At 43.3% G+C, this 20,729-nt stretch overlaps 1 protein-coding gene across 1 annotated transcript in view; it reads right to left on the bottom strand.

The window, feature by feature from the left end:
• Positions 1-20,729, bottom strand: part of CCDC85C (coiled-coil domain containing 85C) — a 112,569-nt gene that overhangs the window by 23,106 nt on the left and 68,734 nt on the right. The window contains exons 2-3 of the mRNA XM_075712937.1: positions 18,905-18,981; positions 2,659-2,763 (exon numbers count right to left, since the gene is read on the bottom strand). Of these exons, the coding sequence (XP_075569052.1) occupies positions 2,659-2,763; positions 18,905-18,981 (182 nt within the window). The remainder of the gene's footprint in view (positions 1-2,658; positions 2,764-18,904; positions 18,982-20,729) is intronic.

Below are 20,729 nucleotides of genomic sequence, written 5' to 3' on the forward strand. Positions count from 1 at the left end.
GGTCCTCAGGAGTGCACTGCTTATAGGTACCTTAAAGTCAGCTCCCATGCCTGGGACATCATCTGACTCAAGGCTGAGCAGGTCTGGAGGCTGCCGGTGATGGGAAAGATCAAGCCAGCCCAACCAGCTTGCCCTGGAGCCTGCCACTCTCATCCCAGGGCAATGGCAGGTCCCACAGGGAGCTGCTTGTTGCCACCTCCTCTCATGCCTCAGTCAGAGTCTGAGCCCGAGGGAATCGCCCTCACCTCCCAAAGGACACAGGGAGCCTCTGGTACACCATGAGATGACTCTGGTTTGCAGTTCCCAGGGCTGGGGAGTTTGACCAGCCTGCTATCAGTTCAAGCTAACATACATGTCACACCTTCCCTTGCAACGGCCAGGGGCTTGTACGTCAGAACTAACCCCCTGGGACTGCTTTTCCTGGATATTTGGTAACTGCTGCAGACCACAGAGTAAATCTATAATTCACCATCTGCATGATGCACCACTAACTAAACAGTGCACAGATTGCAATTATGAGTGTCCTTTGGTTCTGCGTCTTGAGCGTGCACCGGTGTCCACGATCCAGGATGCATTGGAAACACCAAACTGTTTCATTAACCGAGGTACGTCAGGGCCACAGAGAGCTGGAGTGTTGCCTATGTGCAAACTGTGTGACAGTGAGGGATGTGCTGAGGAACTTCCCCAGAGTTGCACAGGCAGTGACGATGATGAAACCCTGAAGAGATGTGACAGCTTTGGAGCCGACACCAATTGTCCATCACTCATCCGCGTGAAGCCTGTGCAGGCACAAAGAGGAATGATTTCTCACAAACTCATGCCTGCTGTCAAAAAAAAAGGCTGCAGAGAGAGTCAGGTACATCTAACTGTCCATTTTCTGGGAGGTGCCTGAGACATTCAAAGACATCTGCATGAATTTGTGATCGTTATCCTTCATCACAAAACCAATATATCATGTCAAGCCACAAACCAAAGGGATTTTGGTAGGAATAAGTAAATAAATGGCTACGTAAGTATCCCAGGTGATATGGATTTGGATCCAGAGCTGGTTTTGTTTTTTCCCTGTCATCTTCCTGCAAAGAAGGCAGAACACAGCCAGGGTGACAGATGAAGGTGTGTGTCACACAGCACCCGGGCATCTCTATAAACGCCAGGTGCCACCTCTTCCTCGAGGAAGGAGGGAAAGCAGGGACAAGCGGGCGGGAAGGGCTCCAGCAGGCAGCACCGTCTGCCACCAGCCCTCACACAGCCCCGGTGAGCTGCGGGGGCCGATGCTCAGGCAGAGGAGTCTCCTGCCAGCTCCCAGATCCTCTGCAGAAAGCTGCCAGCTGTATCCCAGCCTGATCCACAGGATAAACGTAAAATTGTGTGTCGCAGCACTCCTCGGGGCAACCGGTACTGGCTCACTAAGTGTCTTCCGCCTGCAACCAAGCTGCGGATCAAAAGCCTGAGCACAAGGGAAATGAAGCAAAATCCCCAAAGTCGTAAGGCACCAGCACAGCCGGACAAACATCTCCAGGCTCATATCTCTCCGCCCTCCTTATAAAGTCTCCTGACTTTATATATGAGGGACAAAGTTAGAAAAGCGGATATTCAACCACAGTCTTCCATTTCATTTGCATGGTTTTATCCCTTTATTTTTTGGCTGGAGGGTCGCCATCCATCCTGCAGTTCAGCAGGGATAGAAAGAGGCTCTGCTTTCACACTGGAGTTCTATTTATGCAAACTTTCTTAAATCATTATTACCCCCTTTTTTACAGCTCTAAGAGGCACGCTAAATCCACAGAATGACTTTTACCCAAGCAGGCAGCCAACATACAATTGGTCCTACAGTACCTGCAGCCTTGCTGCCCAGTGCCGTGGACATGGAGCAGAAGCAGCAGGGTGGCAGGGAGGTCCCCCGGCTGTGCTGCCATCAGGCTTTTGCTCATGTTCACAACACCCGCAGCCCACTCACAGCAGGACTCCCTGACTGCATCTACGCCTTTCCTGCAATCTGGAAAATGATGTCACCAAGCAAATGTAGTGTCTCAGGCAGTCAGGCAAACATCTGGAAGACAATCATCTGGCAGAGCTTGGCCTCCTCAGCCATGCCTGGCACACCAGAGCAGGAGGAGCCATGGCACAGCAGCAAGAGGCTTTAATCAAGATTATTCTGTTGTTTGAGAAGCAGCAATGCAGGCAAATCTTAGGAAACAAAAACCTCATTCGTGATACAGAAAAACCTGCAATGGAAGTCCTAAGAACTTAATCACTAAAGCAACTCTGACCACACACTGCCAGACATTGGCAAACCATCTTTCGCCTCATCCATGACCAGCTTTTTGACAGCAGGCATACAGGGTATTTACAAAGAAAGAGCTGCAGGTATAACAAGACTCACCCTTGCTTTAAAAGATGCACAACAGTGACCGTCAGTTAACTGAAAAACCTATGCTGGGAAGTTGATGGTCCAAACTCAGGTAAAAATCAATGTTTCCAGGGGCTCCCCATCCTCCCAACAGCTGCAGGTTTCAGCTGCATGTTTGCACCACCAGTTTCAGGGTGAATTCTCAGCTGGGAGAGCTCCCCCATAATCTTCACGTGCCCCCCTCTAGCCATGCCCACTTTCAGGGAAGCCCATGGCTCTGTCTGTATAGGTAAGGAAACATCTCTTACATTTTGCAGGGCATCTTGATACTGTGGCAGCGACGAGAGCTGTGTCTCAGAGTGGTACGGGGACAACCCTTTCCTCAGAGTCCTCAGGTCTCCTGTGCTGGACTGCTGCAAAGACAAGGACAGAAAACAGGACAGTCCATATTAACGAGAAGAAGGAAAGCTGTGCTCCTCCTGCTGTATTGGCTTTTCCCATGACTGCTTCCACCCCGTGACCTGTTCCCATTACTTCTCCTTGCAACAGCAGTGACAGTGAATATTGTAATAAAATGTTTTTTCCATGCCCACACCTGGAGAAAACATTTGCAAGCAGTTGGAGGTGAACCATTCAAGGTCTACTCCATTAAGTGATACAGCAAGAAGGCATTTTTATTTTACCTAAGTTCCTACATGTTCGTTAAAAACATTTTTAAGACTTCAGATTAAATCAAAATCAGGAAAAGAAATCCACCAGGAGACATGTTCTAGATTTTTCTTTTTAAAACAGCATAGGCTATTCCAATCACCTGCATGTGGAAAGCAATGGGAGTTTGTAAAGTGCTACTGTGTTTCACCTAAGCTTGCAAAATGTGTGTGGCAGGAAGAGTTTCTTATTTGGTTATAAATTTGCGTGCACCCACAGGTCTTAAACAAAGTCAAATAAATAAAGGTAGTCTATATGACCCTAGAAATCAGATAAATGCAATCAATAGTCTGCACTCAAAGGGGGAAGCAGCACTGGGTGTTGAGAGTACTGAATAATCTCCCTGGGACAAAGTTTCTGCCTTACGTTATTCGTTCTCTCTCTCTGTGATTCTGAAACAGGACAGTGCTAGAACGAGAAGAGTTTCTCGTTTATAAAAGTACACCCATAAAAAGCCAATACACAGCTAGCCAAAATCAAAAGTCTAGGAGAAGATTGTATCTTTTTCTTACTGATAAACATCCTCATTAACTTTTCATATTTTTAAGAGTATCAAGCAGTGCACTGTTCTCTATTTTAAAGCTATAAAATCATGTCCTTTTAGATTTTTATGCTCCATTAAGATTTTTGACTTGCATTTGCAGCAGAAATGATGTTTTCTACTTCAAAAGAACCGAAGAAAAGCCACTGGTGCAATAAAATTTAACAGGAAACCTCATAAATCAGCTCAACTGTATATAAAAACCCCTCAGTAACCCCAAAGGCCTGACCACAACCGAGACTTTGGGGACTGTGGCCATTCACAGATCTCTGGAAATACAGAAAGTTCATTTCCATTTCTTGCTCCCATTTAGCAGAGAAGAACTGGTGGATTCAGAGTGGATACATAATTTTCTATCAGTGTCAGAAACATTGTCTTGTAGCTACATGGCCTGTTTTAGGACACGTTCAGCTTTGGGTTTATTTCAAAATGTTGTTTTCTTAGGTTAAAACATCCAGTGTGACCCAGTGCTTTCACAACCATTCTGGTGCACTCACCCTATCAACTTTCCTTTTACAAGCTGTGAAGACAAGGGCAGTTTTCAAGAAAGCCATCATGCGAAATGGATGCTAGTCCTGTACCACCCTATATGCTGGGAACTGCTGTGCCTCGCATGGAGTGAAGTGATACGGAATGACTTCAGCATATTGGATGTCTGGGATTCCCTTGAATTTACAAGGTGGCGTCAGAGCAGGTCGTGGCCTATATTTCTTTCACATTTCACAACAGAGAGTCAGAGACAGAAAGATCTGAAGGAGATAACTCCTTCTGAAGCTAAAAAGTGACTGCTGCAAAACTGAGTTTCCTCCACCATGCCTGGGAGGTATATACTTTTAAAGGAAGGTTAGCACATCACAAAGGAAGATGACGAGAAGACTCTTAGTTTACTGGCATTGTCTCAGGCCTGGGATATGTAGGGGTCTCTTGGTGGTTATCCTGAAAGGATTCTACCCTGCCCTGCTGTGTGCAACCTCTTCTTCACTATTGTATGTGCATGGGGGGACAGCAATCTCCTGGAGAGGTCCCGACACTCTGCTCATGCGCCCTTCCCTGACACCTGTGACGAATGGGCACTTGCACGGGCAAGGGAAAAGCAGAATAAAACAGTAGCGCGAAAACGTGAGGTTGCAGCTTTGTGCTGGAGACCCCAGAGGTCACAGATCTCCTCGAAAGACATGCACTGCCTTGCCAGAGTTTAGAGACCCTGGATTGCTCAGGCTTTTGCAAACCGCACTGAGACCTGCAAGATGCCACGTGCTTATGGGGCACCAGGAACGTAGAAACAGGCATGAGAAAGAGAGATTTGGTGGACAGTTATTTGCCTCCCAGAAACTTGTTCTCTTGCCCCCAAATCTGAATGGGTTGGTCTACGTTAGACATAGCACATGTTTCATCACACTACAGCTTGTCCTCATAGAAAGCCAAAATGCCTCACCCACCAAAGGAAGTAAGGCAACCAGACCTAAGTCTAGTCAACACACAATATCATACTGCTGTGACTAAAAATACGCTAGTTTAAATTGATTTAATTTAACTGCCCTATGCTCCTGCCTGGAGCAAGAGTCTGCATTAATTTCAATTTGGCTTAAATTGTTTGAAATTGTGTTGGTAAATATACAGATACAGTCAAAACTCTGCTCTAACAAGTGTTTATAATGGATTAGTTCTATTGCTTTTTTTAAGCAAATCCCATTTAAGACAGTGCACTTGTGTGTGACAAAACTATTGTTAGGTTGTTCCAGTGACTGCTGATTATGAATCTGACCTAATGCATTCAATTTGATGGAAAGATTCCCACTGAGTTCAATGAACATCAAAACAAGCTCTTAATTAAAGGAAAGGAAGGAAAAAGGAAAAATAAAATAAAAGGAAAAGAAAATAAAAGACATCTAAGAAATAAAAATGCTGAACAGAGATCTGTCCAGAAGAGGAATGAGGTGTTTGAGGCATGGAGTGGGTTTGGTACTGCAAGAAGAATCTTCATCTGCCATTATTTATAGCGCATTCGTGTTGGAGATGGCCAAAGAACCACTTTTCCCTGCTGCTGCCAGCCGTAAAGCCAGTCCCTTTCACGAGCACTCCACTCAATGCAATTTTCCTTCTATACTTTCTAGAATTTGTTTCAAAATGTATCTTACTCTCAGTATTTTTTACAACAGCCTACCAGTCACAGTTGTGCACTATTTATTTTCCTTGCACTAAAAGCCAGTGTGCATTTCTCCACCATAGAAGAAAAACTGCTTTTTCTTCCTTTTTTAAATTAAAATGGTGCAGTGACACGTATTCATCAGACCTCCCTAAACATTTACGCATTCATTGGGCTTTGCTATCAGTGTTAGAGCTAACCAGGAAAAGAAAGTGAATCCCTCATTAAAAAGCAATATGACTAATGATGCATCAGAATGAGTAGCCATTACTCCACTTAAACCTAAATTAAAAATCCTGGTATTTGCATTGTCAATTCACTCACAAAATGAAATCTCTTATTACCTTACCCAATTTTCATTACTGAGATATAAGTGGATCCCAAATTGCTTTTCTAGTCAGAATGGCATTTTAAAAGTACAATTCCTGATCATCTCTGTTTCATCATCATTGTTGGAGATTATCTCAATTAATGGGCAACATGTCTATAATAAATTACCCTTCAGGTAAAATCACTTTACATTTTTGGAGTTTCGAGGAATTTATCAGCAAAATCATTTTCATCTGAACTAAAACTCCATGGGAGATTGCTGTTCCGATTGTACTTTTATTGGGAATGTTTTCTAAGCTGAGGAGCAGAGAGAGAGGGAGTGACACAGAAAAGGAAACCAAGAGAGAGCCGAGGAGACTCACAGTCAGTCTTTACTTAACCTGATCAAATTTACAACTTGCATAACCTGAAATACGCTTGTCCCCAGCAAATGCCAACAACTGGCCACTGACTACTCTGGAGTAGCTCTTGCTCTTTTACTGTGAATTTTTTTCAAACACCAGTTTCATCCAAATATTAAAAAAAAAAAAAAAAAAAAAAAGGAAAAGGAAAGGAAATAGAGAAAAAGAAAGCATCTCCTGACTGTCACAGTGGTATGGAAGTGCAAGACCTCCCCTAGGCCTAACTCAGCATCGCTCCGCATGGTGCTGCCGCCCTTCACCGGCTGACGAGCACAGGGACGAGCCTGCAGACCCAACACCTTCGCCTTCAGCGCAAACCTGTGCTACACACTGCCAACGCTGACAGCTCCACAGTGGTCCCTCAGACACAATAACTCTTCATTATCTGGAAATACTGACATGACATTTATTGCTAAATTTTTCAACTAGGCAGAACTCGAAGTGACCCCGGAAGATACTGCTCTTGGACCAAAGCCTGAGATCTTTGTCAGCCCTGTTACGAAAGAAATGGACCTAGACATGCCCCTCCTGGCAGGGAAGGGAGTTTTGCCTGCTCATATCAGTGAGAAAAGAACAGGACCAACAACTCATGTTCTTTAGTAAAAATAGACTGCAAACCCAACTTTGTCTAGAAAACAGAAGCAATTTGATTATTAACACGGGTGGAAAGTGGTACATTTTAAATGTATCATTTAAAATACTTCAGATAGAAATTAAAGTCTTGGTGCTTACCAAAGCCTAAAATTACATTTTTTTAAAAAAATCAGCAAACACTTGTTCCTATCAAAGCTTTCTATCCTGCTAGCAGGAAGAAGAAATGGTGGCCTCTGACTTTTTGACCTGATGTGCTGAGTGATTCAATTTGAAAATAACACAAATAACACAAGAAGATGGATGGTGTTTGTGGTATTTTAAGGTCAAAGTACTAAGAAGAAACATTTATTTTCCTTTCCGTTTCTGTCCAGTAAAGTCAGACCACTGCAGTGGCCATGTTGAACCAACTGTGAAGATAAAGTGTTGAAAACTTATAGACAAGTTAGAAAAATCATCTTTTCTGTTACCCTTCAGTGTTACTTCTGCTGGAAGGGAGAAAAAAGAAGACAAGAATTTAATTTCAAGGCGCTTTGATGTAACAAAATGGACCATTCTTAACAGAAATTAAATACAGAAAGACAGAAATTCACTTGACAGATATTTCTCAGCATTTATGAAAGAGATTAGCAAAAAAACCAGAACAATTTCAATTAGAACTATGTGCTGAAGTGACCGAGGAAAATTAAAAAGCGACACTGTCAGCTTCCAGTAATTCATGAATTAGCATTCAAAACAGGGTTGTTACATAAGTAGCCTTTAATTGAAAACACTATTTTCTCCTTTTGCATAAGTTGTAACAGCTGAAGGCTGAACAGAGGTTAAAATAAAAATTAATCATAAATGATCGGTTTGACCCTGTGCCCTGCAGAAATGTTAAAGCCTTTACAAAAAGTCACAGCTTCCCTTCTCCCCACGGGCTGTGGGGTCACCTGGGAGCAATTTGGGTGTCTACACACAGGTATCCCATGCCTGAGTGTATCCAAGGCACCCGTGGAGGCTTGGCAGATGTGATGAAGAGCTGCTAGAGACCCACGTCCTTCTGGTGCATGGCAGGAGCCAGAAGGGACAGTCCGGGCGGCACCTGAGGACTACGTCTGAGTACCTGAGATGCTGCTCTCATCACTTCTTCGTAACTCATTTGTAACCTCCTGCATTGTGAAAGCTTCCTCTCTTGGTCCACATGCTGTTTAAAAAAAGCCCAAACACAAGAACCAAGTCGAAGGCCAGGAGTCCTACAAGCCCCTTTTTGTTTACCTCTGGGGGGTCCCTTTATAAAGGGGTGGAAAAATGTGTCCAGAATTAAGAGATTCAAGCATACATGAGTCACTGACAGCAGACTTCCCAGAGGGCTGTCATTTCAGAGGCTTTATAATAATCAGCTTCGTTTTCCCACAACGCAGACCCACTAGCACTAAGCTTAAGAGACAGCTGATTACCACTTAAATTTATTAATATTACATCTGCTATTCAATATAGCATTGGAAGAAATTATGTATCTTAACATGAAATGCAACTAGATGGAAAGGAATACTGTGATGAACTCGATATTGGCAACAGAAGATACCCTTATTGACACCAGTTCAGAAGATCTTCTTCGGACAAATGAATATGCCAGACCATCACCCAGCCCTCAGAGAGACAAGCAATTTCCATTTTTTAGTGGCTACTCCACCCTTTTACAAAGCACATGATTTCCTTTAGCTGTCATTTAAATATCAGGGTGAACCTGGTCCTTAGCCATAGGGCAAGGGCATCCCATCCTGACCATGTAAGTACATAAGGATTTGGGCTTATGATCTGGGTAATTCTCTATATGAAAAAGTTTATATGAAAAAAATGTCGTTCTTACTTAATATTCTAGTTTTACTCCATAAATCTCGGATGTTAGATGGAAAACTCTGCTGAGACCTTGGCTTTTGATTATACATATTTGTGAAGAGCAAAAGGAGGAAGGTTTTATTTCAGCCCACTGGGTCAGGCTGCCTTCATCTTTATGGACTCTTATACTGCCCATTACCTGAATTCCGTGCCTGTCACTGTAACACAAATTCTTAAACCTACCAACAAATTCTTAAACCTACCTTAAACCATAATTGTTCCAGTAATTGAAACTGCCTCAATTTTGACACTCAACAACCCATTGTTTGCAATTGGGTAATTAAATGGAAGGTTTAGCTCAAAACATTTTCCTGTTACTTCCTGCAGCAATTTAGCTAAAAGTACCAACTTCTTTTCAGGTAGGTAAATGGCTTTGGCTTGAAGTTGGTCAAAACTCAGATGTTACTAAGCAATGTCTTTTGCACAAGTACAGGAGGGAAATAAAAATACTTAGGGGCATATTTAATACATTCAGATGATTAAAAAATGGAAATTGCCGACATTAGCATGTGAAAGAACAAGCAATCAGAGCCCCAAACAACCAGCAGCAATATTAAAAGGCACCCCCCAGATCCAAGAAGCTGTTTGTGGATGCATTAGCTCTCTCTACCTTACTGAAATTTCGTGGCAAGCTGTTGCAGTCAGCCAGCTAGAAGGGAACAGAAGAACATTATACATTTGGAAACTTCACAGAAAAAGGTTATTTCATCATCTTGGAAAAAACTCCATCCTTACCACAGACGACCAAAATAAGCCGGTCTTACATGCAGCACTTGACAAGATAATACTATTATTTGAACAGGCACCAGGGCAATGGCCCCATTTTCTCATGACCTCAGCACCACACGCACATGGCCCTTTCAGGCAGCCTTGTGCCCCAGCAAACATCCCCTACCACATGACCTTGCACAAAGATTTCCTCCTTATCTCATTAATCCGTGTTTTAGGGTCTCATGCACCAGGAAGTTGAGGGATGGGCAATTTCACTGTGTGAAGCTAGCAAATAATTGAATTAAGGTTCAGTAATTGCAGTTATCACTGCAACACATATTCAAGCAAAAATAAGCTCAGCAAAGCACATATCTGACTTTAAGTATATGTGAAGAGTCCCATTAGCTTCAACAGCATTTATCAGGCAAGCTGGAAATTACACACATGAGAGTGCAATAAAAAAATCAACGTATTTGATTTTGAAAGAACTCTGCAAATATGAAAAAAAAATTAAGGGATGAGATTAAAACCATTTAACATCTTCCATGTCATGTAATAATATGAGCTTTCTGTAACAGGAGAGATTAAATTCCTTTACACTGGTTCATATCCCTGTTGTACACGCAGCGCATCCAGGGATCATTCCTTAGACTGGTGACAAAGGCTTTAGAGGACGATGGTCTGCCAAGACACCTGCTCTCCCAATTCCCTCTCCAGTACTCAGCCAGCAGGTCGCAAGTGCAACCTCAGCCAGTTTCACCAGTAAAGCCATTTTCAGCTGTTCAGGTGGAACTGGAAACGGCACGATGCTGAGAATGAGGTGCACAGCCCTCGTACAGCAGCAGCACAGGGAGCTGTAAGGATGCATTTGGACGCTGTGCCATGGCTGGATCCCAGCCATTCGCAAACACAATGCAGGAACACGCATCCCCACTTCTGCCTATGCTCTGACTTTCCCCTCATATCATGAGCTGCATTCATACAAGCTGGATGGGCAAAGCACCAGATTTCATCTGGTTGCAATGGTGACAACTGGAATTCTCTATTGGGAGCTAACTGTTTGGGAAAGGCTTAATAAATAGCAGGAGACAGTCAGTAAGAGGCTTAGCAGATTTTGCCATGTAAAACCACTCTTGGAAAAATATTTTTATTAGTATCTCAGTGGGGTACAGGCAATAAAAGCAGTGCAAGTTTCAAACCTCTCCACTCTCTGTAGCAACTGAGGTAGGGAACTTCAGTACGCTGTTAGTATTCAAGAGTGTCTGTATTTTTTTCCTCTTGTTTTAGATCAGCAGAGAAAGATCAACCCCGTAACTCATGGGAGACTCAGATAATCAGCTCAAACCAAATTGCAGTATATAATTATAATCACACAACTGGCAGGCTTTGCTCAAGAGAGAATATGGGCTGGTGCAGCTGAGATCCAGGCACCACAGCCTATAACCCAAATAGAAATGCAGCTCAGTAGTGAACAAAGCCAAATGGAGCTATAACCATTGACATTCATGTCTGGTCTGTGGCCTGTACGCAATGAGTTGAGGAGTCTCAGACTAATGGAGCCCATCCATGGCTCATTAGCACCAAAATGAGTCTCTTCGTTAGGGATGCCAATGGAGAAGCTAAGGAATGCTGCCCCAGTTCCACCAGGCAAGTAGATGTAGATGTGGATGTAGTATTAAGCCCACAAATAAGCTCACTGGACTATCCCCTGGAGTCACCTTTCATTTTCTTCTGCCAACTGCACTTCAGGCCATGAGGCCAAAAGGAACCACTGCACCTCCTCCAAAAAGCTCAGCCACAGCAATGCCACTGGGGCTGCCTCCAAGGCACTCCCCACATCCCGTAGAATGGGAGCTGGGAATGAGGAAGGCAAAGACCTGAATCCCCTTCTCATAAATCAGAAAAGGTCCCTTGCAGGCTTTAACTAATGCTGGGACCAAGCTGGCCCAGGGCTCTGCTGGCCTCCTCTCTCTTCTGAAGAGTGCTCAGGGCAAGATGGACACTCAAGCCCCTCTCTTCTGGAGGACCACTCAGATGTTCAAAACTCTCTGCTGAACCAGGACTTGAATAGTCGGGAAGAATCACTTACAGCCAGTCTTAATTTTTATCAGATAGTTTGAATATTCTTTAAAAGTCTCCTATAAAGATTCAGATCTGTATTTCTGGCTTCATGAAAAGCAAAACAAAACTGAAAATTTTGTCACAAACTTACAGCTTTGGGTAAAGCCTCTTTTTTTTTTTTTTTTCCAAAAGAAATGAATTATTAACATCCTTCCCATACTTGCCCAAGTTGTTTTCAGCTATCAGACACTGGATTTTTCTTGAGCTGGTCTTGAATTTGGCATTGAACTTATTGCAAAAATCTGCTTTTAAGCTTCTGCAGCTATTGCTTAGTTTCCCCTCAAAACATTTTTCAGTCCTTCTCAGATGGACCCATCATTGAGAATCTGAACCTCTCTGGATGTTACAAAGACACAAAATCCTACTTCTTCATAGCCTGATCTAACCGCAATTAAGAGCTTTTCCCTGACCCTGTCCTCATACACAGAAAAAAGTGGAATCCAGTGAAATTATTAGAAAGCTGGTTAAGCACAGGATATGACTAATCCTGTATTTCACAGCTGGAGGTTAAACTCAGCCTCATTAAACCCAATGTTCTTGCTTACCCACAACAGAAACAAATGGGGCATGGCAGTGCTTTGTGTGTGTGTCTCTCTCTCTCCCACTCACACTCTTACATAGAAATTCAGCTCCGGTCCTTTGAAAATTTTGAGTTAAGTTGCAAGAAATTATATGATTGTCTCAAATTCCTAAGACTCAATAACCGCTATATGTTTCTGTCTATCTGTTATTCAACTTCTGGATTCAGAACTTCTTGAATTACATTTCCTAGGTTTTGGGGGAACTCTATTTATACGTGTCAGGTGACATTCTCATAAAATCCCTTGATTCCACAGGTGACAACCCCCAGAACACACAGTACACCATCCAGCTTTAATTACAAGCTGCAAAAGCTCATTTCTGTCATTGATCCTGCTTTCTAGACGTGTTCCTACTCATGACTGGGAAGTGAATACCAAGAGAATATTTATTTTGGTAGGTAGCAGCCCAAGGCCCTTACGTCCAAAGTCAACAGAAGGAACTCCATTGTCTTGAAGGGCTTGAAACTATTTTGGATGCAAGTCTGAGCCATCTTTGAACTGCTTTTATAAAACTATACATCTCTTATTTGGGGGAAAACCATTTTATTCAATAAATACTTATTGTTTACTTAAATCTCAAGTCCACTTACTTGATAGCAAATTGGTCAGACCAGTCTTGTCATTTTAATTCATTAAAGAAATAGGTGAAATGAAACACACTTGGACATATATTTGTTTTGCATGCTATGTTTTCTTGAAGATTCTGCTGCCACAGCTAAGGAAGCTACATTTGGGGGATTCTGTTAGTATTTTTTGCATTTACGCATATAAGCAATGCAATGCAATTAGAGGTCTAAATCAGAGTTTGGAGAATGGTCTCATGAAAGGTCTCATGAAAGAAGGTCTCATGAAAATCTGGTTCTGTGTGAGCTGTACTCCAAAATGCATGGAGTCCTGTAGAAAGTCTCACCATTGACTTGAAACGAATATTTGGATGAGGCCCCAAATATGCATCTCCTTTTTGATTAGTTAAAATTAATATGCAGCTAAACATTTAAACAGTGCATAAAACCAGTAATATAGTAACCTAGGGCACATCCCCTTCAGTATTCTGAATTTAAATGGGGACCAAATGCACTGGAAAGCTTTCATGTCTGAGTTGCTCTCTATTACAAAAAAATCCAATTTCCCTTGTGAGACCTTAAATTAAAGCAATTATACTTATCCTCCTCACACACAAACAGTAGGTAGACTTTGGGGAAATAAGCCAGGTTTGTAATTTTGTTCCGCTCATGATGAGCATGTGCGATGCTCCTGGAGCAAGCCACAGCCTCACAACAAAACTCCAGAGCCGCAAGTCAAGGAGAGGCCCAAATGTTAAGACCCTGTAGCAACTCTGAGAGCTGAGAGGCAACTCCACAAGGAGAAACTGCTAATGGCAGACTTGGCACAAAAGCAACTGATAATAAAACAACAGAGGAAATTGCACGCTGACTCTCCCGAAGCCAGCCAGCACATTGTGGGCAATTTCTTTTTCTCCTACGTCCTCTGCTCTTCAGGAAGAGATCAAGCTCTCTGCTGAAAGGCATTTACATCTTTGTTCTTTGCAGTACTAACAATTCTCAGGCTCTCTTCAATCCTGGGGTCCAGTTTTTTCCCCCTCATTTTCAAAACAATATGCTAGAAACTGCCTGCTGAGTGCATATTTGTGCCAAGTTCACATTTGCCTAAGAAGAACTGAGGCAGCCTGTAGATGCCCTTCCCATGGAAACTCCTAGCTCTAAAACCTCAGCTCTATTTTAATAACAGTGTTTACAGGTATTATTTACTATCATTTTATTATCTGTACAGCTGAAGCCTTCTTTTAATTCAGGCTAAGCATGCAGTTTCTTAAAAATAAGACTAAGCGCAGTTTTCAAGACCTTCCAGGGATGCTCTAAAGATCTTCCAAGAATATTCTAAATCTCAGTTAGCTAGCAGGTAGATACTGAAATGCTGTGAAGTGTTGGTAATACTGAAGTCTATTTGGCCATTTTAATTAAATACTCTGATGTTCCTCATAAATCCCAAAGGTTGTTCACTCCCTAGAGAAGAATTTTTTGTATTTCTGCTCTGCACCAGGGGACCTGAAATTTTCCCTGAAAGATGCACCAGGACCTCACTGTCAAATGTCTAGTTCCTCAGAGTCTCACCTGCCCAATACGTCTGCTCTGTTCAAAGCTGGGCTTTTTGAAACAAAGGTGTACAACATGCCCTGGGCATCTTTGAGTAGGAAAATGCCTCTGGCATTCCTGTTCTGAAGGAAAAAGCCAGACACAGCTCAGCAGAGACTATAAACCAAAAGAAGTCCCAACATCCAGCCCATGGTGCACAGGACTTAGTTATAAGGAGAACAGGGTGAGGGGTCCACAAAGCCTATAAACTTCAGGTTTATGAAAAAGTGCCCAATCCTTGCCATTGTACAGCATGAGCTGAAAATGCAAAATACTGTGAAATAATGTCCAGAAGTTTGTCACTGTTATTATCTCTAAAATGTATGCATTAGTTATAAAACTAACCAGAATTGACCTCTGGAGCTCCTGAAGCTCATAAACACGGGTTTCTCTAATCTTGAGGGGAAAGGGTGTAATTACAAATTCATTTTTAGTTCAAGGGGCAGTGTGAGGTGACTTAAGGGGTTTATTTTCTGCTTGGACACTTTCAGCTCAGAGGATTGGAAAGCAAATACGGTCTCCCATCTCAGGAGTTACATCTTAGTAATACGGAAGGTACCCTCTTCTAGTTAACCAGACAGCGTGAAAGAGAGGTTAACACCAGCTGTCCTGGGCAGTCCCCACAATGACGTAGAGGAAAAACAGGACTTCTCCCACCTGATGTTGCATAAATGAATTGCATGCACACAGCAGAACTTAGTGTGCTTCTTCCCTAGAGAATTTGAGACTATAATGCCTGTGAAGCTCTCCAAAGCCAACACCCAACATTCCTCAGAGCTTACGTTCATCTTCTTTACACCTCGACTAAAACTTCCAGAAACCAGCTATACTTGTGAGAAAGGCTGACACCGTCAACCCCAGGACACTGAGGTCCCTACCTGCTCTGTAGGGTCTCTGCCACTGTGGTTACACCACAGGCGCCTTCCAGCACCGGTGAGCAGGCATAGGGGGGCCTTTTCTGGTAGCAGCATTTGCTACAGCATATCCCCAACCAATATGAACCTGAGCAACAAAAGCTGTGTGTTGTCAGAATTGCTGCCAGGGGTTTTGCCAGCACAGCGATGCCATCCAAGAGCATGACTTTCTAGTTAACACGGCCATGCCAGCAAAACATTACAGTGTAAACCTGAGTCAAAGAAAGGTATGAAACAGGAGTCGTTTCTGCTCAGACAAAGAAGAATGGGAAGAGTGATGATTACTGATGGGTTAGCAATGTCAGAAGCAGCTCATTTCCCAACTGGAAATACACATCTCCTTCCCCAGAAAGCAAAAGAAGTCAAAACCAAAAAAATCCATATACAGCTATCATAAATAACACCCACTTCTCCATTTACTTTCCACCCACTGCAAAGTGTGGCTCGTGAGATGGTACTTCTTGATCTCCGAAGGGGAGGAAAAGCTCTCTCCATTAATCTGTTCAAATGAGTCACCAGAAAAAGAGAAGGGTGAATCCCAGCATGCCTGCGCTGCACGTAACACAGACTGCGCAGAGTGGCCACCTCAGCACGAGCTGGAGAGCTCTCGCCTCTCCCACTGAGATTTTCTTCTGAAGTGCTTACGGAGAAAGGAGATGTCGGGAAGCAGGAGAAAAAGTGCAGGCTGGGGACCCCTGCACCAACTTACTGCCATGCCTGAAGGTGGTACAACGACATCACCTCTCAGCACAGCTTCACACCCCTGATGCCGAAGAAGATAAAGCGACAAACCTCGATCAGGATGCACCAGCTAGCAAAGGGGCATTGTGTCACCGTAATATAAATCCTTCCGTAAAGCTTGCAGCATCATTTGCAGCACCGGCCTTCTCGGGTTTCTCTGGATGAAGCACTATTTCATCTCTACGTTTAGTACTTGGAGAGAAGCCAGGAAGACTTCCATAACCACCACTGATTTGTTAATCCCTTAATGCACAGGCACTGTTTGTTACTTAGGACGTCAGGTTTCATCACTCCTCAGCACGCTGGTGATAGAACTTCTTGACACCAGACTGCAAACATTATTGCAATGTCAATACTCCCAGGGAGAAAGCCAAGCCGAGTTAAAATGTGACTTTGGTGTTGACAAGCCAGTTTGGCATTGCAGAGTTCAAACGGCCAGGATCACCTGGCAACTTTAAAAACAGCAGGAAAGTTTGCCAGGATCCTTTTTGACTAGAGTCTTATCCCAAGATCCGCATGGTAACACCTAAACACTTTCCAATCAGATGAAGAAAGAAAGAATAGACTAAGTGGATTATACTTTTCTGGGAAAGTTCTGGGAGCAACGTGTACATATGCATGTGAGTTTGTGCCTATACAGATTTTCCTCATCTTTCCCATTAAAACAGAAAAAATCCAAATCTAGGTTCACAGTGTCACAGCTTTAGAGGAGATGCAGCTCAGTACTCCCAGGGAGTTCACCCAGACCGTGTCAGCTTCAACTCCTCTCCTGTTGCCCTAAGGAGAGCTGTCTCAGTGCTACGATAAAAAAAGAGGTATTCCCCGAGTGTGATCTGAAATAAGCTGGATCCTGGTCTTTTTGGAGGGCACAGAGGCTGCACAGAACGTCAGAGCCAGGCTGGTGTCGGCGGCTGCTGCTGCTGGGGAGGTGGCTGGCCCTCTCCAGAGCACAGAGCTATTTTAAGATCATTTCCCTCCCTCCTGGATTCAAATGTTTGTAGTGACACAGCCTGAAAGGTGAGGACACCTGAGGACAGTTGTGCACGTGGAGGAAAAGGCACAGCCTTCCCACCCAGGACAGCATGAAGGTGAAGGGCTGATGCGTGGGGCTGCTTCAGGCTCACGCACCCGGAGACTAATTGGGTTTCATCCCCCCGATGCAGTAAGCCCAGGCAGCTATTCCGCCCCTGTTAATTTACCACCAATTAATTACCAACCACTTTTTTTTGACCTCATAAGGCAGATCCAACAGGGTAATGCGCTCGGCTGCGCCAGGACGAAGCTGGGCCAAGGGCACATCGAGCCCGTCCCCAAATCCATGCGCATCCCAACTGCCCATGCACCAGCCCGTCTGCTTATCAGTAGCTCCAATTAAATAGTCTCGGGGTTTCGACCCCCACCAGCTCACTCACGGGTTGGGAGAAAGACAGAGGGAGTTAAAATTAAATTAGCAATTGATTAATACATGAAGCCACTCAGTAGCTGTTGAGTTGAGCACCCTTTTGGGGTTTTAACCCTTCAATGCCCTGTGAGTTTTGTTTCATGGCTAGCAATGCCAATGAGTACACTGGAAATTTGCAGTAATCTTTAAAAAAAGCTCCTAGTCAGGTCAAAATGTGTATTTCAGTAAAAATAAGCTTTAACAAAATTATTTTATTGATGTTTCAGTGAGCATAGAGCCTTCTTTTCAATTTTTTTTAAAAACAGGAATGTTTTAGAAACACGTGATCCTGGAACAGTCTATTTTCAGATTTGGAGAAATGCAAAGAACAGCACAACATAAATTGGCAAAAAGGTATTTAAAAAAAAATAATAAGGAAGGGTTTTGGTTTTTTTTTTTTTTACTTCCAGTCCTTATAATTGCAAAGAATCTGGAACAAAATGACTGTGAAACTCCACGCTTGAAGTACTAAGCAAAGTATAGAAAAAAGACCTTTAAAATGCCAGGGAGGTAGAAAAGTCCAACGGTGAAAGGATGCAAAGAACAAGAGAAAAAGGGTAACTCTTCTGATGGTTTAAATAGGCAGTGTTTCACTGATTTCAGCAAAGCTACCCCTGTTTACACCAAGTGCTGTGTTTCACAGGGGATCCAGGGGACATACCAGACAGAACGACTGTCGTCTTCCCGCTGCTTGACATTCCTATACAGAGATAGGGAAGCACCAGGAGTGATCAAAAGCCCAGTGGCACATGGAGTAGACTTTGAAGGGCAGATGCAAGCAAAAAGTGCCAGTTTTAAAGAGGTCTGTTTGATTTTAAGCAAGATATCAAATAAAAGCTGGGAGCCAGCACTGAACAAAACTATTCCCAAGGCTGTCCTTTGACTACAGCCTCGTCTTTCAACAAGATAAAAACCAATGTAAATGGGCAAGCAAGACAAAATCCTACAGCAAGGGCACAGGCAGCGGCAGACCCTCGCAGCATCCCCAAGAGCAGCAGTGGATCGAGGTGGTCTGCAGGGAGGCGTTAATGCATCTCCAAAACACACATGGACACTAACAGAGGGTATACTTTTTTAATGTTTTTGGTTTGGTTTTTTTTTTTTTTAGTAATTTTTTTTATAACAAAAGGATACCCAATTCTATCAGGGATTGATATGAAAAGACCGTTATGCTCTTCCCCTGGCAGGACATCCACCAAAAGCCCTGGTGCATTCAAGTGGGCAGTCAGACGCAACTATATGGAAACAGGAGAACTGAGCCACGTTACTATCTATTAGGCAATAAAAAACCTACCTGGGAAAGAAGCTTGTTGTCATCCTCCAGCAGTTTCACTTTTGTTTCAAGTTGCCTGATATAGTTGGAAGACGAATCTTTAGGAAAAGAGAAAAAATACGTTTAGGCTTCATTGTGTGACAGGCAAGTACTGTCGGACAGCAATATGTTTTCCATCTCTGTGGAAGGCAAGTTTGGGAAAAACCTAATGAATAAACCCCCAAGTGTATAGGGTGAGGAGGGGATTCTGCTAAAAGCTTTTTTTCACTAAAAAGCTGAGATTCAGCAACAGCAATATTTTCTGTGAATCCGTATCAGTGCCACCAGGTTGGAGGGTGGGGGGTACAGAAGGAAAGTGAAGTTGAAATCTTGTGTTTCTAATTTTTTAAAAGTACTTTCCCAGCTTTGAAAGCCATTCTCATTCATCTAAAATGCACCAAAATACTCAACAACAGAACAAGATGTTTCCTTTTAGGTTTGAATAAACAACCCCTCCATACACGTGCCTTTCTTCTTTCAAAAACAACCGAAAAACTCACCAAAATAAGCTGCTGGCACAGCTCTACAAGGAGGTCAGTGCCACAACTCTCAGTGCTGCAAAAGGGGAAGAAGCGTATACAGCAAGACCACAGAGCTGCAGCATGCACACAGCCTGACGTACACAGCAAGTGCCTGCCCAGGACATCTGTTTTTTCTAGTGGAAGCACGTGACACTAAGCAGAAAAAATACCAGGACAATAAAATACAGCATAACCTCACATAAAATGGTAATATTCAACCTGAAGGAACATAATGGCCAGTTTACCATTGCAGTAAGACAGCAAGACCAGACAGGGTGACCTGGCGTAGAAGATAACTTGCTGCAGAGCTCTGTGGGTGGCTTACTGCTCTCCAAAACATCTGGGTTTTGTTTTGAAACACGCTTCGAAACAACACACTTGCAAATTTCACAGGGAAGAAAATAAAGGAACCTGGGAAAACCTTTTCTCCATTTTCATTATAGCTTAGCAGTTTACAATAGCTCCTTCCATCCATCTGGATGTTTGCAAAATTTCTCCTCCACTTGTAATTTTGGTAGCGGAGGCTGTGAGTTGTTACAGCAGGAGGAAAAGGAGGAGAGAGTTTTGCAGCTTAAGCATATGAAAAAGCTCAAACACTTTCCGCACAAGTGTGAAGTGGAATTATATTTCACGTCATTTCATTTATTATGGTGTGACTGCAAAAGCTATTCAACCACAGCACTTTTCACAGAGCGTGAGTCGGTGAGGAACTGGGCGTTCACGCAACCGTGCCGATGCCGGTGTAGGTTAGCGACTGCCAGCACCTTTCAGGATCAGTCCCACCATGGCGAGCAGGCACCGCTGGCTGCATCTCTGCACACACAAACACGCGTCCATGCACACGTGTAAGGTTTAGGCTGGCTCTGCACTAAACAGCTTATCCCTGCCTTTGCCAGTAGCTGCCGAACGCATGAGGCACAAGCCTGAATGCCATTTCTTGGCTACTCTGGGGGCAGTTTAGCAGAAGAGCTAGCATCCAAGCTACAGCTAATCACTGAGAGTGCTTTGACCAGTCAAGAGAAAAATTGAAATATGCTTGAAAAAGTACTGCCATAGACAAGTGCCAAACCGCACATAAAGGAACAGCGGGACGGATCGGAGTCAAGTGCCCATCTAAAGCATAAACGCTCTCAGAGGAAATATGCTCACTTTTTTGTTTGGATTGTGCTTTGTCCAAACCCAGGAAATCCAAACAAGTCCGCATGAAAAAGGTTAAGAACGCACTGTAGGAAGCTATGTAAGATCAGTGAACAGTTTAAGTGGTGGTAAGGTTCACAGCAGTATCA

Source organism: Pelecanus crispus, chromosome 6 (genome assembly GCF_030463565.1).
Source record: "Pelecanus crispus isolate bPelCri1 chromosome 6, bPelCri1.pri, whole genome shotgun sequence".
In the NCBI taxonomy this organism is placed as follows: domain Eukaryota; kingdom Metazoa; phylum Chordata; class Aves; order Pelecaniformes; family Pelecanidae; genus Pelecanus; species Pelecanus crispus.